The sequence below is a fragment of the Trachinotus anak genome, unplaced genomic scaffold, assembly GCF_046630095.1.
Source record: "Trachinotus anak isolate AG129_WGS33_773 ecotype Australia unplaced genomic scaffold, CSIRO_AGI_Tana_v1 ptg000009l, whole genome shotgun sequence".
NCBI classification, from domain to species: Eukaryota; Metazoa; Chordata; class Actinopteri; order Carangiformes; family Carangidae; genus Trachinotus; species Trachinotus anak.
The window spans coordinates 4,433,944-4,460,142 of record NW_027273860.1 but is presented as its reverse complement, the minus strand read 5'-3'; the positions used below and the strand labels follow the sequence as shown (position 1 = coordinate 4,460,142).

The 26,199-nt window shown below is 40.6% G+C and overlaps 1 protein-coding gene across 4 annotated transcripts in view; it reads left to right on the top strand.

The window, feature by feature from the left end:
- Positions 1 to 26,199, top strand: part of LOC139625057 (A-type potassium channel modulatory protein DPP6-like) — a 194,922-nt gene that overhangs the window by 131,006 nt on the left and 37,717 nt on the right. For all 4 annotated transcript variants that reach the window (XM_071484645.1, XM_071484647.1, XM_071484643.1 and 1 more), the window contains 2 exons: positions 9,256 to 9,370; positions 18,587 to 18,685. In XM_071484645.1, coding sequence (XP_071340746.1) covers positions 9,256 to 9,370; positions 18,587 to 18,685 — 214 coding nt within the window. The remainder of the gene's footprint in view (positions 1 to 9,255; positions 9,371 to 18,586; positions 18,686 to 26,199) is intronic.

Sequence of the window (26,199 nt, the reverse complement as noted above, 5' to 3'; positions counted from 1 at the left end):
CATTTATTAGCTACAGCAGATCTTTGCCTCCGCTAGACGTCATTCATCTTTGGCGCGCATTTGTGGCACTGGTGAAGTTTAGAGATGAAGGTAAATCTTTGATTCAGCTGAGCCACAGGAACATTTTCCTGATACATTTTCACCTCCTCTCACAGACACATAGACACACACTGCCACAGAAAAAGTGATGAAATGAGGAGAAACTCTGCATTGTGTTCCTGAATTGTTCTCGTTTCCTAAAGAAGACTTGTGTGTTGAGACTGACAAAATAAAAAAAAAAGAAAAAAGAAAACATTTGCCTTCATGCATTATACATGAGAAGCAAGCAGGAAACACGTTTCTCTTGTGTGTGTGTGTGTGCATGTGTGTGTGTGTGTGTGTCTGCCTCATCACTTGTTTAGCCATGTCATGATGCATACTCACCAAGCAGAAGAGCTGTAGCTATAGGGGACGCTTGCATACAAAAACCCTCATCATTCTTGCTTTGTTTCCATAGTGACGAGGAAAATAATACAGAGTAGATGTGTTTAATTGCCTCTACAGAATGTGCACTTGCACGTAAATGGGCATTTAGTCTATGGCTGCAGCAGAAATCATATGTGAAGTGCATACACTATTAGTTACGGGGCTGGTCATGAGCTCCAGGGTTATGTTGGTTGGGGTGCATTAAATTCAGGCTCACGAAGCCGTTTCCTCACATGCAAATCATGCCAGCATGTATGTTGTGCATCATAAGAAACATTCCCACAGGTTTATTTTCACCTTGTTACAGCAGCGTGGTGCCATACACACTGACTCATCCGGCACCAGCAGTGGGCATTTGTGTGTTGTTCTACCGAGATGTGATTTAACGCAAACTCCGCAGGGAGAGGTCAGCTGGTGGTGGTGCTCTCCTAGCATCTCTCTAATGGACTGGAAGAGATTCACTCGCAAATCAAACAAACGAGGCAGAAGAAGCTGAAGAACAGCAACACACAAACACACGTTGACCAGCTGAAAATTAGCTCTCCTGCCGCGACTACCAAATAAGACAGCTTGTTTATGTACAGGCGCTACCACTGCGCTGCGTCGTATGACAAGAAGAACATTGTTCAAATGGGCTCAGATGCAGACGCATGGCGTTGATGTTCTCTGACCTGGAGCATTCGATGTGGAATCTTTTCTTTCTTTCTTTCAAAGATTAAAAGTATGATTGAGAAAAAGGCGTTAAAAAACAGAATCCATCTGCACTTAAAACCACTTAAACAATAGCGGAGGATTTGGATTTGAGATTAATCTGCTCATACTTTTGCAGAAATGAAGTCCATTTGAGGAGGATGAAAGAAGCGGAGAGCCCAAATCCCTCTATTTAAGGATTAGAATCACATCTCTGCTCTGTGAAAATGGGCTTAAATGACACCTTTTTACTCTTTATTCATATGGAGAGTTGTAGCATAGTGTGAATGGGAATTCAATGCATTAAATAATCAGGCTCAAACAATATGAATATTTATGAAATGTTATTACAAAAAACAATCATCAAGAAAACGTATTCAAGCCATAATAAGCAAATTACAAACATTACATTACATTTTCACTACACTGCCCACTATATGTCTCCTCTAATTATTATTGTTATGTATGTGTACAGTAATCTACACCTATTTCTGCAGCAGAGTTGTGCCAAAAAAGAAAAGGAAATTTTAAACAACGTAAGTGTTTTTTAAATTTTTAATGCGACTTGTACCTCCTGTCTCATCATTCAGCCTCAAGCTGGTCCCTCATTCGAAGTCTTTAAGGATAAAAGTGGCGACTAAATGCTTAATGATAAACGCGTCCCAGCCGGAGCTTGTTATCAGCTCCTGTTGTGACTCGCCGCATCAGACAGCATCAGACCTTTTCACGATGAGACACATTGCTGCGAAACCGTTTGATGATTTGCACCTGTCGTTGAACGGCCCTGTGCCGGACCCTGGGGTTGAAGGTTTGATCCACTTGGTTGTCAACTTGAGTCTGTTAAGTGCCAGTGAGTGAGCCTCTGCGCCTCCGGCTGCTTGTCTGGCTCCGTCTCCATAACAGCATGAATTAAAAGCCTATTATATAAAAGTTAAATGCAGTATGTCTCATGCTATAGTGCATTTGCTGCAGTCTGTTCTCTGTGCATCCTTTCTATAGGTCCTCTCTAGCCCCTTTCCCCTTACAGCATTGCGTCATCAGTGCATTAAGATGCATGCCTAATGACAACTTGGTATTTTTGGCAACACTATTAACTTTTTGTATTGTATAATTAAACAGATGGAAATATGCGTGAAAATGCAGAAAATATGCAGAGACACACAGGCCCTTAGATAACAGGCACCCTGCATGCTGTATAGCTTAAGTGTGTTCAATGAGGATCTGAATTAATGACCTGTGCCATCTCTAATGCTGGAGCCGTGAGGCATTATCATTTTATCCTGTGGGAGAATACATGGAGGCTACACATGCGCACAAGACTTTCAAGTTTGAGCTATTAAAGCGCCAAAGGGAGATGGGCCAAACCTTAATCTCTTAACGCTAGCATTAATGTAGCAGTTACTCGCGTTATACAGCCTTTTTCATGGCCTTCTCCTTTTCGGAAAATCAGACTTCAGTTTATTTTCTTTTGGTTTTGCCATCATAGAAATAGTACATGTTAAAATGTATTTCTAGTGTACAATTCCATGTAGATATAGACAGAAAACACATAAAAAAAAGGAAAATAGTGTTGTAAACCTCAAATCAGAAGGCTGGCTGCTGCATGCTTTAGGCTCTGAATGCTCAATTGCCATATTTAGAATGAGCTGCAGGAATTTGAAGTTGACGGCGGCCATGTGACTGAAGAAATCAGCTGGGTTGCTGAACTGCAACATGTCAGATCAAGAGCAGGATCCGGAGGAGTAATTCAACACTGCCTCAAAGTCTTGTTCTTGCTGACCTCCTGCGGTGCTGTATGGGGAGTTGGAGAGTATAACATGACATCACTGTTGCACAATCTCTACACGTGGCGCTCAGCACAAGCAGCATGTTGGCAGAGCAGCAGCAGCAGCTTCGGCCTTCTGTTTCGGTGTACATAGGATGTGTTTAGGGACAGTATTAAGTGTCGGTCGCCCGTATTTTAGTGCCACTCAGAGCCCAACGCTCAATTACTCTAGTTACATAAAATGGAGGAGAATAAACTTCCAACGTGAGGTTAAAGACAATGATGTAAATAATTGTTTTAAAGCAGCCCAGAGAAACAAAATAATCATATTGTTGTTTGAAGAGGTTTGGACAAATTTCATATCCATACCCAAATTGAAATTCCCTCATTTTCTTGTTGTAAGTACTTAGTTGGCACTAGCTCCAAGAGTTTATCTCTTTAAAAAAAAACACAAAAAACATAATTTCTTAAAAAATACAAAGTACATTTTAGTCATGTTGAAAATGTTTGTTTGGTTCACTGTTTACTAATTAAATATTCTTCCATATCAACCTGAAATTTGTTATAACTGCAGACAAAAAATGTGGGATTTCATTCATTCTTTCATTCATTCATTCAGTCATTGTTTTTTAATCATGTATTTAAGTATTATTTTGTATGTCCAATATTTTCACAGAGAATAATAAATGCAGCATTTTATTTTTATACATTTTTAAAGTGACTTCAGTTTAAGCCTTTAACCATGATTCTGTGATTTTTCAATGATAGATTAAGCCAGCATACAACAGTGATGCTGGTGTGTGTGTGTGTGTATGTGTGTGTGTGTGTGTGTGGTCAGAGGTGAAACACACTTGAAGCTTTCAACCAGAGAGGGAAGTTTTCATCCTGTTGTTATGATACTGTTAAACCAAATTCTCCATTCAGTGTCTGTGAAGTGGAATGATGTGATTCAGTTTTTTAGTCCTTGTTAAGATGCCAGTGCCTGCATTTTTTTTTTTAACAAGTCAGTGAAAAGGACTTTGCAGTAATTTCGCCTGCTGATAACAAAGGCGCAGACATGTGTTTATGAATTTGAGTAGAATAGGACTCACAACATTTTTTTAAACCTTCCTGCTGCTGCTTTGTGGATAAAAGTTAAGGTCAACATCAATAATAATTCCTAGATTCTTGACCTGCTTCAGTGGTCCTGAAGGTACACAACTCAAACATAGACAGACCCACTGCTTTTGAGCCTTGCCTCCAACACTATATGGTGCAACACCAGAGGAGAAATGGCCAAGTGTGCTGTGGATCGAAGAGTTCTTGTGCTCTTTGTGACTTTTGTAGTTGTGTTCTTTGAGAAGAACATTGGCATGGTGTCAAGTTTTACACGCTCGGGACTGAATCAACACTGATGATGCCTGTGCTTGCTCTGCAGATTTAAACATGACAGTTACTGAGAACTGAAAAACACTGGCATCTTGTTTTTACTCGAGCTTGGGCCTGGATCCATCTCCACTGTCCCATACTGTTTTTTTTTCTTTCTGTCATGTTCTGGTCACGCTTCAAGCTGCCCTGTCAGTGAATTCTCCTGCAGCCTTCCGTGTTATTTATTTACTGTTACCTGCCAGACTCTGATGTCCGTCTCCTCATACTTTGTTCTATACCTCGTCTCTCCTCTGTCGTAGTCACTTGTAATCACCCTGTCATTACTTCAGTGCATAAGGTCTAGCTAATTAGTCCAATCATTATTATAATTACGGATCACAGAGGCGTGATTGGGAAGGTTAGGCAAGGTTTTCAGCCTGTGTGTGCACCCTTACCCAAGCTGAATAAGTGATCATTCTCTCACACAGGAAAGAAATGACATAAATCCCTGGTGGGGGTTTCTTTCCTTGCTCTTTTTTTTTTTTTGTTTAAATCGTCGGTGTGCTCAACCCCCGGCAAGGTGCGGATCCTCTCAAGAATGCTGCTCATTCACTTCTGAGAGGGAGCGTCTGCGAATTTTCATGTTCTTGGATAGTTTCCAAGTGTCAAGATGTTCCCAGAGAGATGTTGATCTGTATGGAAATGCTGTTTGACATTGACTCTTTAGTCGTCATCATTTCAGTGCGATCGAGATTTCGGCTTGCAGGATATTACCGTAGCAGAATGTGGAGAGGAGGTGAGAGAAGCAATCTCAGCTGCAGCTTCTGTCCACTGTTTGTGTCTGTTGGCTCGCTGTAGCAGAGGTGAGCGTTTGCTGTGATTGGACAGTCCACTGAACCTCCCTACTTATTTCCTCTAGACGGATGAAGTGCGTGAAGACGTGTCTTGTCTCTGTTGTCTGTCTAGCAAAGTAGAAAGGTCACAAAATTTTTCGAAGTTTCCCTCCCACCACCAACGCTCCGAAAAGGTTGAGTGAATTTAAAGATAAACTTTCCACCTGGAAATGAGTTGCTGGTCTGAGTAACAGTGCATGATTTGATGCCTCGCTGAGCACCTGCGTCGATTCTTGTATAACAGATAATGGAACAAAATTGCACGGGTGTTTAGATGAGACCTTTACTGTTACCAAATCGCTTTTGCTGCACAGTGTGTGTCATGCTGAAGCCCAAGCAGCAAGAGGTTTGCTTTAGTTAAGGTTGCTCTACAGTCTTCATTTCTGAAAATGCACACACACACACACACACACACACACACACACACAGACAAAGACACACATAGATAAGATTGTTGTATTTAAGATGCGGTGATGGAATCACGCCCAGCTTTTGATTGCGTTATCTGCACAGAACACATCATAAACAGTCATTGCTCAGCATTGCGTGAGGATTTCCATCTTTGCTTTTATTGTGCTTTACACAGACTGAGCACCCCATTATGGCATGTAAGCGGTTGCTCTCTATAGAGCAGTTTTTCTCCAATTGTGTCACCATCTTCCATACTGTGAATCCCACTCAGTCACATAGTGCATCAACAACAGTCAGCAGTGGGCTTGATGCCAGTCTCATAAAGTCTTCAGGCACATTTTACAGTTCTACAGGAAAAAAAAAACAATCATAATGATTTTTTCTGAAGTGATGCTTCAGCACAGAATTGGAGAAAACAAATGACATTGTAGGCTGCTCATCACACCACGTCACTGTGTGTTAACAGTGGATGTCTCAAATGATCTGTAATAGACCTGTTTAATTTCTGTTCAAACTTCAGCCCTGCCACTGTTATTATATTAGAGCCCCGGCTGCTCAATTTGATTTTGGGCCCATGAGAAAGTTAACTTATTGTTGAGCTTTAATAGAGTGAAAAGCATCATTTGCTGTCACTCAGCCTTGGCCTATTTTTTATTTACCACAAATGTATTGTACAGAGTAAAGTTTGTGATCGCTATCAAGTCAGTATCTGTCTTTACACAGGAACATGAAGGAGGTCTAGTTTATTGTGTGGATGTTATTTCAAGTTGTTCATATAGAGAAGTAAAGCTGGAGGGGTTTTTTGACATACATGGCTTTGGAAGTTAAAGCAGCTGTTGGGAAATATCTGGTGCTTTGCTAAGAAGTCAAAAACATACAAAACTGTGCACATCAAACATTAAAAAGAGAAGTTAACAAAGACTCTCATTGAGCATTTCAGCAAGAAGCATCCAGTCACTGGCCCTAAAAGCAAGCTGATAAAAGCTTTGTAGAAATCTGGTGATTCATTATATACACCTCTTAGCCTGCAAACTGAATAGACATATTTAAAGCAACATGTGAATGTTGAGGTGTCCTTTCTTGTGGCTGTCACAGCTCTACAATATGGCCATACAGCTAACTAACTGGTTCCTGTTTTAATGAATGTGGGTAATGGACAGTCTGGTAAATAGCCCTGATTACTCTTATCTGCAGGCTAATGATGTCTTGGGCTCTTTTCAATTAAGGTGGAAGTGAGGTCACAAAAAGGTTTGCTTCATAGCTCAGCCATTCGGCTTCATTAAAGCCCTAGCATGTATTCATTAACGCCACAGCCACAGGTCCCCGAAGTACATGCTCTGCTCCCCTCCTTTTATCCTCCATAAACTAATTAAGAACTTATTAATCCTCTGCTAACAGTTAGGGCTTTGGACCCTTTCTGCAGAGTCCCTCTTGATTGTGGGTTTGGCCCCGGTTTAGCCATGTGCTAGCCAGAACAGTCAGAGCTGAGGTTGGAAATTTTCAGGGATGCTTTGTCCTTGGCTTAAAGACACACATTAAGCCACATTGCTTTATTAGCTGAAATCCCTCCGTTTTGTCACCATCATGCTTTAGCTGATGCAGAATTTAATAGCAGTTAGATCAAACAGAGGTGTACATACACTCACTAAGCACTTTTTTCGGAACGCAATATATGAATACTGGGAAGGGTTTGCCTTTGTTTTCAACTGTCACTGTCACTTTCATGTTCATGAAGCTTGATGCGACTTTTGCTTTGTGACACGGTGCATTATCATACTGGAAGCAGCCATTAGAAGATGGGTAAATTGTGGCCATAAAGGGATGCACATGGTCAGCAACAAGGTGTTTCTGTCTGCAGAGCTGCTGCTCACTGGATGTTTTTTTTTCTTTATGCTGTTCAGAGTAAAACTCTAGAGACTGAAAATCCCAGGAGATCAGCAGTTTCACAAATACCCAAACCAGTCTGGCACCAACAATAATGCCACAGCCAAAGTCACTGAGATCACTTTTTTTTTTTTACCCCATTCTTCTTTGTGGTTGATTGTTTATTGTATTGTTTATCCACCTGTTCACTGTTGATGTGAACATTACCTTGAGCTCCTGACCTGTATCTGTATGTTTTCGTGCATTGCATTGCTGCCACATGATTGGCTCAATGGATTATTGCATGAATAAGTAGGTGTACAGGTGTTCCTAATGAACTGCTTGATGAGTGTATATGCTGTAGTGTCCTGTATGTACTGGAGTGGATTTTAATATTTTAATTACTTTTGAATATGCAGTAATGAATATTTCTTTACACTGGACACAGTGTATTTATGTTACAGAAAAGGTATTGCTCAAAATGACCAACCCATAAAAACTAGAGGTATTGTCTGAGTTGTTTTCAGTCACTGCAGTGGCTGTTTTCTGATCAACCAGCTGTATGGTACCTGCCCAACACATATAGCAACAGAAGCTAAAGTCCTGGATGTTTTCCTCAGGACTTCATGGAGACCAAAGTGGCTAAAGCAGCTTAAGAGCTAAAAGTAGTGTGAATATCGGTCGTACACTTGGTGATCAGAAACACAACTCATGAACGCTAATGCACGTTAGCATGATTCTTGAAGAGAAATTGTTTGCTAACAATTGTTTGCTAACACCTAATAACTGGTGAGGGCCGTAAAGGTGGACTGCGCAAGCTAGGAGGCTAGCTAGACGTTCCTTTTCTCAGTTGGTTGAGTCTTACTTTGGTGACTACTTTTTTACAAAATGCTTGTAACTTTAAAACTGCTAAATCAGTTAATCGTTATTGCTATTATGATGACAACAAAACAGGCTGTAATTATTAATTTTAGACCTTAACCAGTTAATGTTGCTGCCAAATAGGTGTAAATTAAGGAAAGGCTGAGTACCTCTAGCTCTAAACTGGAAGTTTGGAGGACATCCAGTCATCCATAGCTGCTGACTGGGCTGTCTCGTTACCATAATATTTTGTGAAAATTGTGTGCTCATTTTTTTTTTTGCTGAACCTAGCCACCTGCTGCACATCACCCTGTGTCAAATGCATATTCCCCGCACATTATTTGGTTTGGGCATAAACAAGGAGCCCAAAGCTGCTTTCCCCCTATTGTTCTCATGTTATGTCTTGCAGTAATACTTTGTTCTAGAGCCATATTCATTCTTTAAAATACACTTTATCTGCAATAACTTCATTTGTTGTCAGACAAAAAGAAGCCTCAAGGTTGCTCATAACTCTCATAACTCAGACTCGTTTTCCCAACCCCAAAGCTTCTCCCTGCTCTGTTGTCAAGTGTGCAATTCACCGACGTGTCGTGGGCTCCATTTTTATCTGTCACATTGGTTTGCGGATGATGGCCGCCTATGCTCGGCTCATTAAGAATTCTCCCCCTCCTCCTCCTGCTGCTGCTGGCATGTCTCCTTGAGAGCCGAGAGGCTGCGACTCTGGCTCACGTTTGTCCTTGACTGACACCCCCCATCTTTTTCTTCTCACGAGTTTGCCATTTATACTTCCTCTGATTTCTTTCGCTTCTTAATCACATCCCACATATTGTTCTTTTCAGTTTTTCTGTCATTTTGACCTCATTTATTCTCCACAAATTGTGCTCTGATTCCCTCCCACGATAGTCTTATTACTGTTTCTGACCATGTCTTTTCTCTCCTCCTCTCTGTCTCTCTCCGTAGGAGCTGGTGGGCAGTAACCCTCCGCAGAGGAACTGGAAGGGAATAGCGATCGCCCTTCTTGTCATTCTGGTCATTTGCTCGCTGATCGTCACCTCCGTCATCCTGTTGACACCAGGTACACAGCACAGCATCGGCAGGAGGGGGGAGGGGCCACAACATCATACGCCACACATCGCTCTGTTTACACAGCTATTATTATGCACAGACATGCCCATTAGCTTTCATTATCAATCTCACCACGAACAATGCAAAGAATAATGTGTGTGAGTGTGTGTGTGTGTGTGTGTGTCTCTGTCCCTGTGTGTGGTCTGTGCTCTCATGCAATATTTGCAGTGTCACCCACAGTAATGTCACAGTTAACTTCCACATGGGCACTCTTGCTGTAACGGCCATATTTAGTGAAGGTCAGTAAACCTCATTGATGTCAGCGTGCGCAGCATTGCTTTCTTCATAAACGCAGTCTCCCATCTGTCTCCCTCACTTAGTCCTTCTCTTCCTCGTTCACACACATTTTGGACTCCTGCAGTTCCCTTCGTTACTTTAAGGCGTCTGAGTTTCATCTCAGAGTGACCTTCAGGCTCTCTGTTTGCAGATTTGCATGAAAGTTGAATCAATAGGTCATCTGTTTAAAGGTGCTTGATGTGGTTTTATGCACTGCCAGAGTCAGATCAGTCAATACAAGTGGCAATGTGTGTGCACTGTAATTCAGTGACAAAGACAGTAATCACTGCTCCCTTGTTTATGATTTCCTGTCGCAGGCGATTACATGTAATGTTACCTAAGATGCCTGGGCGTGGTGGCGAGGCAGGGTCAACGATGATGACAGAAATTCAAGGTTGTGTTTTTCTGCATAATACCAACAGATTTAGACAGGTGTCAGAGCAGAAATACCGCCAGCGCAGACCTCGGTGCAGTAGCAGGTGTCAAAGCAGCGAGGCCTAAAACGCCTTGTCACCTCCTGGCTGTGACCTGTTTCCTGTCTCGGGGCGTTTGTTATGGACTTGGATGAGCTTGAGCTGTTTAATGTGCCACTTCCAAACAAGGCGGGCCAGTGGGAGTCAGGCGGAAAGTGTAGACCGGGCAGGTGGTGTCTCCAGCTTGTACCTCACACTAATCTATCCCCTCCCTGCGTCAGCTCTGTGCGCTCAAGCAGAACTGCTGTTCCGCACCGAGGCTCGGCACAAGCCGGGCCCTCGCTGCAACTCTGAGGTCTCCAGCAGACTCTCCATTAAAGTACAGTGTTTTTAGAGGATATTTGGTATTTTAGGGGCTTTTGGGATATTAAAATATGCTTTGGCCGCATAAAATCCACTTCTGAAAGTTGCTGCGGATTAATTAGGTGTCTTGAGCAGCTGAGATGAGCTTCAGGATGCTGCAGCTCTATAAATTATTCCTCAAGGACAGTGGTTTGTTTGTGCAAAGACAGTTTATTTTACTCCATCTTGAGGTTATCGTTCTCGGGATGGACTGTTAATTGAATCCCTGGTTTCAAGTCGAATATATTTTTTGTACTTCAAGTTGAAAGAGAAGTTCACCCTTAAATACTCTTGCGCCATTGTGTAACTTTGATCTGGAATGTTTGGCACACAAAATATGCAACAAATTCACTGAAAACATTGCAGGCTTGAAGGTTTTAAGTAATAATAATTCACAGAAATAAACAAACCTGAAATTTGTGAATTATTGGAATTTGCCTTTCTGTGTTTCTATAGATTCTTGGTCTGTAGTTTGGACTTGGTTCCTTAGCTTCACCTCAATTTGTTTCCTTTGGGAAACACAATCTGTAATGTCCTTAAGCTAAATCTGAAGCTACCAGTTAGCATAGCTTAGCATAAAACAGAAGAAAGGTAACTAACATTTTATATATTGTGTGTTTACTATGTACAAAAACTGCAGTGGCTATTATACCTTATTATTAATGCTCATTGTCTGGGATCAGATTTTTGCACCTGACAATTTTTGTTAGTTTCCAAACCCATGAATTTGATATTCACTCCTGAGTCTGACATACGGAGTACTGGACTCTACGGAGGACAATGTACACATACATGGACTGAGCAATATTAACTTTGACAATGGGAGACAACAAAGCTGTGGTTTGTCATAGCCAGGTATTGAAATTATAGATAACCACTGAAAATGGTATTGTATTTCACACACTACTGATGGCTTTCCGTTCTGTATTGCACTGATCCCGTCTCTTCAGGCTCCTGTCTGTGGAGAAATTGCTATCTCTGCCTCCTAAGGATTCCTCCTTGTATGATTGTGAACAAAATAGTGAGTGTGGCGAGAAGGCCCTGATTCCGTGGTACTGATATCACAACTAAATGCTTACCACTGATTTTTTTTTTTTTATAGCTGAAAAATACTGTATTATCAAAAGCTCTACTGAAGCTGTAAATCAATAAGAAGAATTTACTCTGCAAAAACATCACATCAAGGCAGTTGTGTCTATGATTCTTAAATGTACTTGTTTTAACACTATTTTAGATCTTGAAACAAAATTTGTTTTAAAAAATTAAGTTTGATTTAAAAATATATAAATAAATTGAGAAAATAAGACTTTGAGGGCTTAATTACATACAAACAAGAAATTTGCAATGCAAATGGAGCCAGGAGTGCAAGGTTGATCACTAATGTTTAGTAACAGTGTTTAAGAGGATTTTCCTGTTAAATGATTTTCCTATTAAAATGCTCACTCCAATACTCATTCAGAATAACTTATTCTACTGTAATTAGACTTCAAGGACAAACATTTTGGGAATAAGCCCCCCACCCCCCAAGCAGTGTAGCTCATGTGAGGAGTTATGAGATAGCGTGTTGTTTCCACTCAGTTAAGAGGGTTGGTTGATGGATGTTCCCCTGCCAGACAGGCCAGCCACCTTCTAACTGCTCCCGACAAACACTTTGTTCTCACACATGTGCACACACACACACACACACACACACACACACACACACACACACACGTGCACAGAGCCTCCTTTTCCTTCTCTGACAAACCTGCATCCGCTGTAACCGATAGCTCCATATTATTAAGAGGTGGCTCTCTTCTGTACATCAATACAACTAGGTCAGATGTTCAGTATTGGCAACTGTGTATTTGTCAGACTGAGGGATGTCAGGCTGACTGACAGGGTGACAGCTAGCCAAGGCTGTGGGAAGGATCGTGCGTTACATTAATTCGCCACAGCTAAATGCAAACACTCCTAGAGATTATTGCATGACAGCAACACTCGAGTTGCTGGGTTAAATTGGCCTCATGGGCGACCAAAAAATTTGGTAATTTCACTGGCATTGTTGTACCTCTCTGAGGATGTTTACATGCTCTCTAGAAGCCCAGTTTAGATTCTTCTTCTAATTTTGATCATAAAGATTTCTCATCGTCTGCATGTAGCTTTGACTCAGTGCCATCCCACCCACTCTCCTTCCACGCTCATGGAGCTTCGACTGTATTTTAGAAATATTGAGGTCAGTATCCCCCTAATGCGCCATTCACCACTCTGTTTATTGTTCAGTTATATATATATATATTTTTATAAATACTGCCTCCCACCACGAAGGTCTAACTGCTGTTTGGTTCAAGGTCTGCTCCACACTGTCAGCAATAAAGGTCCGGGGGAGAAATGAAGCCTTTATTACTTTGTTTCCCTTTCATGCAATAAAAATTAAACATATTGAGTCTGAAAATGCTGGAATCAGCTCATAAAATCCCCACCATGTTTTTAATTGTGGGCTCCCTTTAGGTTTGTAAAACCCCAAAATTCAATGATGGCAGTGTTGCCTCAACAGCTGAGGCTGAACTCACTCACTCTCCTCTGCTGGATTTGACTTATATAAAGACTTATCCAGGTTTCTGAAAAAAAGACCATATATGTTTACAATGTGCTCGCACAATTACCTAGTGTGTATCTAGAGTCACTCTTTGACAGAGACCAAGTTCAAAGATAATTTGTCTTTTTAGGTGGTGAATATATCATTAATAACCCAGACTGTGAATAGACAGGATTACCTTCTCTTCTGTAGTCACCACCGCAGTCTCAACATAGTCACATAGAGACCCTCAGATTATCCTTCAAATTGCCAGGTTCAGTGTTGGATTGAAACTCCCCCTGCCATTGCGTTGTACTGAAAAGAGGTCGCGGCACATTAGCATATAAACTGCTCACGTGAGTTGACCCTGCTGCGGCTGACTGTTCCCTTTTTTTTAAGACTAATTCAAAGTTCCTGCCTGTGATCGCAGCACTCTGTGAGGGGGAGATAAAGACACAGTTAACTGTAGAAAAATGGATTTGCCTTCAAGAGATTGGGCTATATATCTATATAATGTATTTTTAAATATAAACCTTCACATGTGTAACTTCATCTTTCCAGTGACTGCTGCTGTGTTCAATCCATGAATCTGGCAATCATGACTGATTATAAATTCAGTATTTATCCACTCTAAACCTCCCCATCTGATGGGAGACTGCAACTTATGTGCACTATTAAGTTTCCCCGCAGCCTCTACACAGTCTGGTGACTCTGATAATCACACTCAAAACTCCAGTGATGCACCGAGCAGATGCCTTCAAAGGTGTTTTTGTCCCCTATGATAAAGTCAGGGAAGAACTGAGGATCACCCTGTGTCTGTCCATCTGTTAGGCACAATATGCCGCACATGCACGCACGCACACAAACACACACACAAGCATAGCTGATGTTTTGAGAATGATGCAAGTCATTGTTGGGTTCTTGCAATTTACAAACACTTTGATCGGTGAACTCGGATTTTGTTTACTAGCTGGATTTCGTCACCTGATATTGACTTGCGCCGGATGATTGAGGGACTAGATTTACCAAAGCAAGGTGACATTTTATCGCCATCACTCAAAGAAGATGGTGTGTACTTACAGCTGTCATGTTTTAAATGGAAAACGATGCATAGAACCGACGCAAGGCAGAGCATCTTCTATTAAAAAGCTCCTGTTTTCAGTTCTAATGCCAATGTTTTCTGTTGCAGCCAAACCAATCAAAAGAGTAAACTCCTCCTCTACCTACTGAAATAATTAGTGGTTTAATGTGTTCCCAACCTGGAGGTAAGACCCCCCCCCCCCCCCACACACACACACACACACACACACACACACACACACACACACACACACACACACACACACAAGGGGTCCCAAGACGAAGGTTAGGGGTCACAACATAATTACACCAGTGTAAGAAAAAGAAATCTAAGTGTTTATTTTTTCCAGCTTTTCTCTCATCTTGTATTTTTTCCTAAAGAAAAACTTGGTTTACCTTTTACATAGTAATTTTTGTTTGTTCACTCAGATTTATTCTACTTTAGCATGAGTTTATATCTGCTTTTCTCAACCTTGTTTATTTGTCTTTTTATTTTTGCCTTGTTTCAGTTTTATATCTCCTTATCTGCCTTTTTATGTCTTAAGATGTACCACTTAAAACTACCTTGATGTTGAGGGTGCTACAGAAATAAACCTGCCCTGCCTTACCTCTTCAGGTGTCTAAAGACTATCAAAAAGTAACAAAATTTTTTTTTTTTTTTTATGAAAAGTGAAAAATCTCTCATCAACTCAAAGACATACACCCTCTGATGAGGGGTTGCAAGTTGAGAACCAGTCAGTCAATTAATCAAAAGTTCTATGATAATCTGTAAATCTTTTATCTTATTAAACAAAAATGCCAAACATTCACAAGTTTCAGCTTCTAAAATGTGAGAATTCATTGCATTTCTCTGCTTTGTGTGATTGCAAAGTGAATATTTTTTGGGATTTTGGAGCAATGGTCAGACAAAATAAGCAACTTAAAAACACTGCAGGAATGTGTGCCAGCCATTTTATAGATGATTAATCAGTTCTATTAAAAAGTTTCCAAATCTTTTGGATCATAGAACTTATTTCCCATGATCTGTTTTTAATATTTTAGACATGAGGCTGTCATTGAATTGTGAATATTGCTCTTTAGTGTTATGATCTCAGACTCTCCTGATCTCAACCAGTTGTTGAGATTTCTCAATGATCCAAAAGCTGTCATTAAACTGTTTTTTGGGTTTTTTTTTACCCCAGCAGTGTGTAAAATGTGATGGTGCTGACATGACAAGAGGAAGATGTCCAGTGTCATTTTATGTTCCCAGCCTCTGTCTGAACCTGCCCTTCCTCCATCCATCTGCTCTTTAAAGATGATTGCTCCGACAGCTGCAACACCAGGATCAAAGCATGTGTCAGATTAAAATTAGCGGCTGCGGTTACAGTTAGGCTTTGCTGAGGAAACATTTGGGGCTCTGAGTTGTGGTGCTGTAGCAGCTACAAAACCTCCCCCACTAGATAGATAGATAGATAGATATATAGATAGATAGATAGATAGATAGATAGATAGATAGATAGATAGATAGATAGATACCAGAGTGGTTTGCAAATGTGAATATGATATATTTAGCATTTTTATAACATTAACTACAATCACATCTATTTGCTGTTATTACTAACCATTTTTAGCCCCACTAGCAGCATGTTTCTAGAGATGGCAGCGTTGATTGGTCCCCCACTTTGGTCCAGACAGAAAAACCTTTAACTTGTACTTTGTGTCATGGTGACCTCACCAGCCATTACTGAAGACTTCACAGCAATTCTGACAAAATTACACACAAATGGTTCATATTTTATATGACTCTGGATAAACAGGGATGTAATCTGAAACTAGTCTGAGCGGCAGGGGCCTACAACCACAAGGTGCTAATTCTAGTTTGTATAGGAATGATAATGGTTTCAGTGGCCGTAGTGATGCCAGAGATAAATAAAGTTGGGATATTAGTTAATCCTTTATTTAAACAGAGAAATTTGTTAAAGAATAACATAGAAAGTGTGAAAGCACAGAAACTGGAAACACAATTCAAATGCACTGTTTACATGCACAACAGGCAAATTGGTTCCATATTAAAGAAATGAATTACAAGTGGAATTTATCCAAGTGTAGTGTTTTGAAAAACACACTACATGTGTACTACACAGTACAGAGGTGGGAGTTCCAAAAATACTCGTAATGGTAACAACAGATTGATCAGTGTGTTCTGTCATCATGGCCGCGGCCAGGGTTCATTCCTGTGCTTTCACTGTCCTCCGTTGCATCCAGCAGCCATCACTGTCTATAGCCTCCCACATGGCGTGTGGCCATTATGAATGTGTGTGTTTTTTTCTGCTGTTTGTACAGGCAGCTTCAAAAGGAATGTAATAACTGTGGTTATTACAGAGATACAGTGAATTCAGAAAGTGTTCAGACCCTTTCACATTTTGTTGCATGTTGCAGCCTTATGCTAAAATGAAAATAAAAAAACATTTTCCCTCATTGAGCAATAAACCATAAAGACAAAGCAAAAAAAAATGAATTTTAGCAAATTTATTAAAAAGAAATAACTGGAATTTCACATGGACAGAAGTATTCAGAGCCTTTACTCAGTACTTAGTTGAAGCACCTTTGGCAGCGATAACAGTCTCACGGTCTTTTTGGGTATGACAAGCTTCGCACAGCAGGATTTGGAGATTTTCTTCTTTTCTATTTTTCTCTGCAGGTTCTCTCAAGCACTGTCAGCCATTTTCTGGTCTCTCCATAGAAGTTTGATTGGGTTCAAGTTAGGGCTTCGGCTGGACCAGTCAAGGCCATTAACAGAGTTTTACCTAAGTCACTTCCTGTGTTGCCTTGTCATTGTCCTGTTGGGGGGTGAACCTTTGGGTCCTGAGGTCCTGAGCACTCTGGACCTGGTTTTCGTTAAGGATATCTCTGTACTTTTAGCTTTCCGTCATCCCTGACCAGTCTCCCTGTCCCTGCTGAAAAACACCCCCACAGTATGGTGCTGCCACCACCATGCTGTGGTGGTGCATGTGGTATTGGGCAGGTGATGAGTGCTGCCTGATTTCCTCTGGAACTGAGGCCACACAGTTCACTCTCTGTTTCATCAGACCAGTCAATCTTGTTTCTCACAGTTCCTTCAGGTGCTCCTTCATTGGCTTTCATGTGTCTGTCACTGATTAGAGGTTTCTGTCTGGCCACTCGACTATAAAGCCAGGATTGTTGGAGTCCCGCGGTGATGGTTCTTCTGGATGTTTGTCCACACAGAATCTCTTGGTTCTTGGTCACCTCTCTTACCAAGGTTCTTTTCCCCCTCCGTTCGGCCAGCCCTAGGGAGAGTCCTGGTTCTTCCAAACTTCTTCCATTAAAGAATTATGGAGGCCATTGTGCTAATGGGAACCATTGTTTCCATCAGCTACTGAAATCCTCAAAGCATCTGATAAGTCACTTTTAAAGTGAAACTTCAGAATAAGATTGCTCTGACTGGAAACAAAGAAGCTCTTAGTATATTGCCTTTTGCTTTTTATCCTCCCATAACGTGTATGGAGGTGAAATGAGTCATATTACGGAGCAGGGGATGATATGATGAGCATTGATGGATGAAATTAAGCTGAAATGAATTGCAGGATGCATCTGCTCTAAATATGCACGTCTGGTCTGATGATCAGAAGCTGCACTAGTCTTAATCAAAGGCCTGGGGGAATTAAGTCGATGCTCTGCTTTGTTATTTCACTCGTGTTATTTTATTTGTTTATTTATTTATTCCCTATCTCAGTTCTTTATTCTTTGAAAGGTGAACAGTTGCGGCCTGCGGGGAAAAGCTGTTAAGATGCAGCTGGAGATCAAAACGTGTCAGGAGAATATTATATAGTATCTCAGTTTTTGTTGAAAATAAGTTTTATCTTTGTTACTCCAGTTTCCAAAAGTTATAGAAGATGTTCATTGCGGTGCAAAAATCTGAGACCGCTTCTCCAAGGGAAAGTGGAATCAGACTTTTGGACCCCACTGGATTTCACTCAAACTCAGCAATTAATTGTTGCATTGGTTTTCAAATTAAGAGTCTCTGGGCTCTACGCTCTAAGGTCCGGACAGGAGGAATTGAATGGCCTTGGAGGAGGAAATTTGATATAAATTAATGTGTTGTTATGTTTAGACGTTTACAAAAATGACAGTACTTGCCCTGAAGATAACACCACACTTAGAATTCAACAGTTTTAATATTTGAAAGTCTGTAACTGCTTCACTGTTATTCAACTTGAATGGATGGTGCAATTTTGCTTGTCATTACACACACTTATACTCATTCCAGTCCAAACATGATCTAACGGACAAGGACATTATTATTGTTCCTTTCTTTTTGCCTTTCCTATGAACTGCGTCTCACTCACTGCATAACCTTTCCACTTTAGTGTGTTTCAGGTGTTTCTATAATCGCTGCAGAAGGATTTCTCAGTTTTTGTGTGTGTGTGTTCCTTTGCAGGAGAAGATGACCGTCTGGCTCTCAAGGGCAAGGTGACTGTTGGAGACCTCTTCAGAAAAGACTTCAAGGTTCATGACCCCAACGCCAAATGGATAAGCAGTAAGTGACCCCATTCAAATTAGGGGTTGCACACTTTATTGCATTAGAACATGGATTTGAGCATGTGTACAGTCAAAGCTGCAAAAAGGTGAGGTTTAAAGTTGTCTTTTTTTTTTTTTTTTTTTGTCTTTCTCAGTTGTTGGATATACTTCCCACTGTCTAGCACTTTTTTCTATGTCAGTGGTTCCCAACCTTTTCCAGCTCCACTCAAATCTCAAAAATGCTGGCAGCCTGCATCCAACCGCATAAAACAGTACGGAGCCCAAAATATCTGTTCTCAGAGCACTTTTTATTTTAATGATGACAATTGAACCTTCAGGACTAAACTGAAATTAGGGGACACTCAATTTTTCTTTTTTGTTTGATGAAGGACAAATCACTTGTCGTTTCACCTTCTGTCTCTTGACTCTCCTTCCTTTGAATTCTTCCTGTTGTTAACCAGTTATCCATTTTAAGACTCCAGTGTTTGCCAAGGATGTAATCTTTTAGTGCACAATCAGGCTGAGATAGCAAACAAGTATAAAATGTGGTCTGGCGACAAAGTGGTCTGACCGGCGATAAAATAAAAGTTCCTATAATTGGCTTATCACAGTGATACGAGAAACATTTCTAATGTTTTTAAAGATCATTTTGTTTTAAAATATTTAAAAATTTAATTTTTACATCAATTACATCTTTTCACCATAAATGTAGTGTTTTACAAATAATTGGTTGGCCCACTTGCAATACCTTTGCAGCCCACCAGTGGGCCCCGACCCGTAGGTTGGGATCCACTGTTCCGTCTTAAGTATTAAATAGGCAACTGTTTGCGAATAACTTCATAAATAAATATTTCATATTGACTTGTTGGACAGTTAGAGTCCTATTTACTAATTTTTTAACCAATCAGAATCAAGAAGGGCAGTTGTTAACAGTCAGAGGGAGAAGATGCCCAAATACAAAGAAAAGCAGGTTACACTGAGGATAATTTGTCCCTGAAAAAGAAGTGGCGTCAGTGGTATGCCAGTATTTTAGATGCAGAAGAGCAGATGCACCATACCACAAACAAACTAAAGAATTGTTTTGATGACAACACAAAACTACACAGTCAATCTGTTCCAGCACCTCGAGAAACAGGGGAGAGAGTTGCACGAGGAATACATAGTGACCAAACACAAATAATACACTTCAAGTTCAGCTTCACCAACAGCCTGTGTGATTTCAGTCATTGCAGTGAAAATATTGCTGCTAATGATATATGTCTGTTTTCAGTTTCATAAGAAGTGACAAAAACCAGCATAAATGTGTTTCACACTGAGATTCAACCTGCAAGACCAACATTTACTGAAAGGATCAGTGTTGTTTGTTCTGTTCATTGTCTCCTTTTACACCATCTGTACCTCCTGTGTCATTGTAAAGCTGTGTTTCTGTACATGCTGCGTGCATTTGTGTGTCTGTGTGAGTGTGTCCTTGCTGTCTGACACTGTCTCCCAGCAATTTAATCCATGTGCTTCAGTAGTTACCCAATTACCTGTAACCACAACCCTCATTTTTTCTGTGATCAATGGCTGTGCGCGGATGCTGCTATTGTTACAATTCATCATCGCCAATTTCAAACGCTTGTGTCTTTTTAATAGCAGGGCTATGACAGTATAAACACTGACAGCGCCGCAGGGAGCCAATGAGAGGAAATTATATACTTTATTTTGTATCAAGGTAAAACAGCGACTTGATCCATCCTCACACGTCTCAGCGTGGCAGTGAAGAGGCTGATCACAGCCCTGAGATATGAGGAATATGTACAGCTAAAGGATTAATGAGGTGGATTTTGTCTTCTCTCGTGCCCAACGAAGCTGTCTCCTCCAATCACAGCGTCTAAGATGGCTCCTAGAAGCAGCGCAGCTGTTAAATCTCGTCTTGAATCCTCAAATTGCCAAAGCCTTCCCCCTCTGTGATTGGCTATAATTAGAAAGCTGAAAGCCCATATTTATTATATTAGCAGCAGAAAGATGCCATTCTCTTAGAATCTGCGATGATGAGCTGAATAATTGTCAGCCTGCTTTCAGTGTTTGTTTTAACCAGAGGTCCCCATCTGCGCTTAAGGATGAGACATCTGTCACGTGGCTGATTTGTCGCCGCTACTATATGTGACCCACAAAAGTTGTAAACAAATCTATCACGCTTGAATGAGCCCCGGCGAACATCATAAACTGTCTTAGTACTGTACACATCTGGAAGCTAACATCTGTGCTGTACCGTTCTCAAAGAGTGATTAGAAGCATATTTGTGACAGAAGCAGAGGTTGAATTATGTAAGATCATTCAGATATTCAGAAATTAATTGTGCTTATTTTTGTTTGTTACAAGAGTGTCAGTATTCACAGAGAGAGGAGTGGCACTGTAGCAAAGGAGATTTGTAATAATCCACACATAAGGCAGCTGCCACCGTGAAACAAGACTCCACTCTTTCATCTCCTCCTTTTTGTGCTGTAGACAGTGCCATCCTTGATCCTGAGGTATTTTTAGTGTATCATTAGATACAGCTGACAAGGGGGAGAGAAGAAGGGAGAAAGAGGGAGAGAGATCCATCAGCTGATTATTTTGTCTTCGTTAGTGTGTCATTTTTACCAGGCCCAGTGCTCTACCAACCTGCATGCTTTCAGGGCTGCCTGTAGGATCTGCAATAATGGCTTCCCTGGTTGGGGACTGATTTTTTTTTTTTTTAAATCTAATTCATCACAGGTTTATGTTTTTCCCCAACCTCTCTCTGTCTCCACCTATCAATTAATTCCCTCGGGACAGACTGACTATAAACTCAAGAGTCTTTAATGTTATGTACAGGGCTATTTTTAGCTCATGCATTAGCTTTAATATATACTGCACTTCTGTGTCATTAGGTGTTCTTTATCTGCTGCTCTCAAAGGTTGCAGAGATTGTGACCCCTGCCTGTGCAGATAATGGATCATCATTATAAAGGTTTATGTTGGTAAATCTGATGAGGCAAGAAACACACACACAGAGATGATAGTGTAGATTTTAAACAAGATCAGCCAGTCAACAGAAAGTGAACAGGACAGTTATTACTAGGACTAGAACTATTAATCTGCCAGGCCAAGGTACGGGCCAATATAAGTTTATTGGTTTCCTTTCTGTTCTCTATCTAAAATCGTTGTTTCCTACTGTTACAGATGACTACTATTTCAGCAGTGGTTGTACTAGCAGGTGGTAGTGGTACTAACTTTAGTACCGCGCTCTCTGGATCAGTATTCTGATCAGGTTTGGAAGCCATCACTAGAGGTCTGCTGGTTCGGTGATTGCACAGTTAGAAGACACCAGTGAATCCTCACATATGCCAGTTTTTTTTTTACCTCTCCGTCCGAATCGAACAGACACACCATAAACATTACTCTCTCACCAAGGTGAAGACAGCCCTGTGGGACGCAGCACAGACACTCGGAGCAGCTGCTTGCCATCATAATAGCCACATTCCTCTTGTTTGCCACTCCAGGATGCCTCTTGTCTTACTGATGTTTGTTAAATATGGCGGAGGGGGAGCCGTTTGTAAAGCGGCCAACCAATTGGGACCACCTAAAAATGTTATGGCTGTGACTTTGAGAGGGACTTGCGACTGTGATTTAGATAAGAATGAAGCATAGTGATGTTTGTTTTGTCAGTGTATGTGCACTCACGCGCGTGTCAGAGAATTACCTTGTTTCTGAATGATGCACAGCCGCTCGTCTTTAATGTTTATTCAAAGCAATCACTTTGGAGCAGATTAGCCAGTTGTGTCACTCCGTTATTGACTTTTCATAGTTCTGCTCCCACGACACAACATGAGTAATGATGTGAATGTCATTTGTTTATGGAGTTCTGCAATGGGTCTTTATCTTACCAATGAGACATATCAAATTAGCCCATATACACACTGTAAGTTCGCAGCGTTCATTCCATGTCACGGACAATCAGCTTTTGTCAAATGGTAACATTATATGAAGCAGCAGGTGTAAATATTCCCCGCTGAGATGTCCCAGTTTTTGCGACTTAAGAGTGACTGATGTTTAATCTGAAAGGACGTTTTGGCATAAAGTCACATTTTTGCCGCCTTTTTCAACCTCCAGAAAGCAGCAGAAGTGGTGCAGCGGCTCATCTTTTGACAGAAACAAGCCATCACAATATCCGGGTGTTGCTCAGCATTTTAATACCCAGGGAAGGGAAGGGAAGGGATGGGGGGAAAAAAATCATCTGATGCAGAACTTCAGAACAGAAGCAGACTTTCGAATTATATGGTTTCTTCAGTGTGTCTCATGACAAATTCAGCAGTCTCTTAGCTCCTTAGCTGCAAACTTCAAGCCAACATCTGAAGAGTTGGATGTCATATTTGATCCAAGTTTTGAGCAACGAAAATTGGGGAAAAAAAAAAAGAAGCTATTTCAGTCATTTTTGTCCAATTCAAGATTCCTGCCAAAATTAGTACTTATTTCCTTTCTTCCAGTGTCACAGAAAAAAGTCGTACTTGATGACTTCATGATTGGCTTGATTACATTTTTTTTTTTTTTTTTGTTGCTTCCTTTGTTGCTTCCTTTTTGTAAAGAATTCTCAGAAAAGCTTTTTGATCAGGATTTCAAGTAGGGACCAAATTGCCCTTATTTTGACACCCTCACTTTCCGCTTTCGACCAGAATACAATATTTTACTGATTAATGATAAAGATGAGGTCAGACCTTCATGCGGTAACCTTTTGTAAGCTGCAAATTGTGCCTCAAGAACTCAAGCAGGGTCTCTCTGCATTCTCATGGTCAAGGGCTAAACAGAAAGCATCACTTTCAGGGCTTTCTGTGGTGAGAACTCAAGGTTTTTATCCACTCAACCAGCTATGGAAGTGTTGAAGTTTAAATCACAGCTTAAAACCCAGTTGAACAAAAGCCCATTGACTAGCTACTGAGTCTTCACTAAGCCCTATAGTTACCAGCGCACTTTATCTGTAAGCCTTGAATTCTAGGGCTGGGTATTCCACATAAATCTGTCATCAGATTTGTACTATTGTTTCCTTATTCTTTGATCAGACAGTTAATCTTAATTAATGTAAATCATGATTTTTTCCAATTTTAGGTTGCATTTTATTAAAGGAAAGCTGGATTGCTTGTATTGTATTGATGAAATGATAATTTGAGTTTACAGGGTACAGGGATGATGGTAGTATATTTTGCAATAGAAATACATTTATACATATATATATATATATATATATTTTTTTTTTTGGAAATCTTCTTACATTTACTTCTAGTACAGCAGAAGTAGTAGTGGTATAGTATGTCCATGCATTTAACAGTCTTTTACAACCTGATAGTTTATTCCCACTGTCCCACAAGTAGCGAGCAAATCTTCTTGAAAAGCACCAATTGTGTTGTCAGCTTCTGCCTGCAGAGAGGAGAGAAGACAGAGGTGGTGTTAATTAACAACAGACGCACACCACCCACTCACACACACACACACACTTACACACAGAAAAACAGACATATGACCACCGACACACACTCGAAGCTGTGTTTTGGTGCTACAAAGGCAAGAAGAGTTTGTTTATATAGCACCTTATCGTACCCTGAGTTTATTCAAAGCACTTTACAGACAGATTTAAGGATAACAGTATAAAATAAGAAAAATGAAAATACAGATAAGTTTAATGTAAGTACAGCCAGGTTTAAAACCGACTTATTAAACTAAATAAAAGTACCATAAAACTGATTAATTAAAAGCAGTGGGAAAAAAAACAGTCTTTAGTCTGACAGACCTATTGCAAATTACTTTATTTTGAGTCTTTGTTTACGATGTACTTGTGGTTTCACAGTTCTGTACACAGAACCGTCTGTTTTTAGACAGGACTGCTGATGCAGTATAAATACATGATGGTATGTTTCCGCAGTAGCTGTGCCACTATATATATGTTTAGACAGACACGTCTCTGCTGCAGCTGAATATCCAGCTGGCGTTTCTGCAGTCCACATCCCTATAATGCTGACTGCACGTGGCATTCACATCCAGTCCGTGAAACTGACTTACAGTACCTTGAATTCACATCAGCCGCCTTATCGCCTACAATTCATAGCTTAACTGTGTTTGAGTAACACAAGAGAAAAGCTGTGAGCCTCCCCCACTCTGCTGGATAATTCATACCTTACAGTATTTTTTGAATAATTTAAATACAAATGTCATGTACTTGTAGATATTCTGACTCAAACGATTACATGATTTGGTTTGAGAATTGTGAATAATTATTACAAGTAACTCAAATGTGGAAGAATTTGGCCGGTGGGGTAAATCCTCTGATTGCTTGTAAAAATAGGAAACATCCTGATCACTGCTGTGGTGCTTATTGTCATTGTTAGTATTGTTGTAATTGTTATTTTACAGGCACCAGCCTCCCTAATGATCCTAATCATTATGAGCGAGTGCAGGTCTTTTCAAGTTCAGCAGTTGGCTGCAACACACACACAGAAATGAGAAAGACGAGAGCGCGTTAGGTCTGTGGCTGGCGATTCAAGCAGCGGCAGAGGTTATAGATTTATGAGGAACCTATGAACAGCTGGCAGACACTGATGAAATGATTGTCAACTCACAGGCAGTGAGTCAAAATCACTGACACGGTGACTAAAGGATTAATTGCAAATTGAGGTTACAGGGTGCAAGAAGCACAGAGGTTTCTGATAACACTCGTCTTGGAGGTGGATGAATGTTGGGTGAGTTTTTGAGGACTTTATGTTCTCTCCTGAACTGCTTTCAGGGGAAATACGAGATATGGTACTTGTTTTATGTAACATGTTATCATTTTTAATCATGTATTTTTTATTGCAGAATGGGAACATTTTAGCACAAGTGAGTAAGATGATGCTACGGTTGAGGTTTGTTCAAAAGAAACACCGCAGGGATTCCAAGTATTTGTTCTCAGTCTTTGTTGATCTGCACATGTCCAGGCTCCTGGGCCACTATGTTATCATGTCATATTTAAAAGTTGATCTTGACTGATGCTTCTTTAATGCATCTTTGTTATTGGGTATGCACTTTTTTACTTAGCAAATCTCCATTGTTGCATGATTACCTTGTGCAGCTCCTTTTGCTGTGTCCTGGGGTCGTGGTGCTGACGTGCAGGCTGCCGGTGTTGTTTACACAGAACCTATTCGAGTGGTGATAACCACGGATTCTGTTGTCTTTCTGTTTGTTTGAATTGAAAGGTTTCACAGTTGACAGAAGCTGACCTTTGTGTACGGCTTAATGTCAAACATGAAGAGACTGTATCATGGCGTACATCAATCTGCAATAAGTGTAGAGGCGCACTGTGAGGAGAGGCAAATAAGACAAATATTTGGCTCCCCCATGGTGAAAAGGGCCCTCCACTGGCCCCTCATATTAGCACATTTTGCAATTACAAGTATAAGCCCCCTTAAACCTATACACTGTACACTGCTGCTTCCCCAAAACCCCCCATAAGTGGGACATCTGTAAACTTTAGCATCTAACATAATCTGCATTTGAGGTGTTTAGG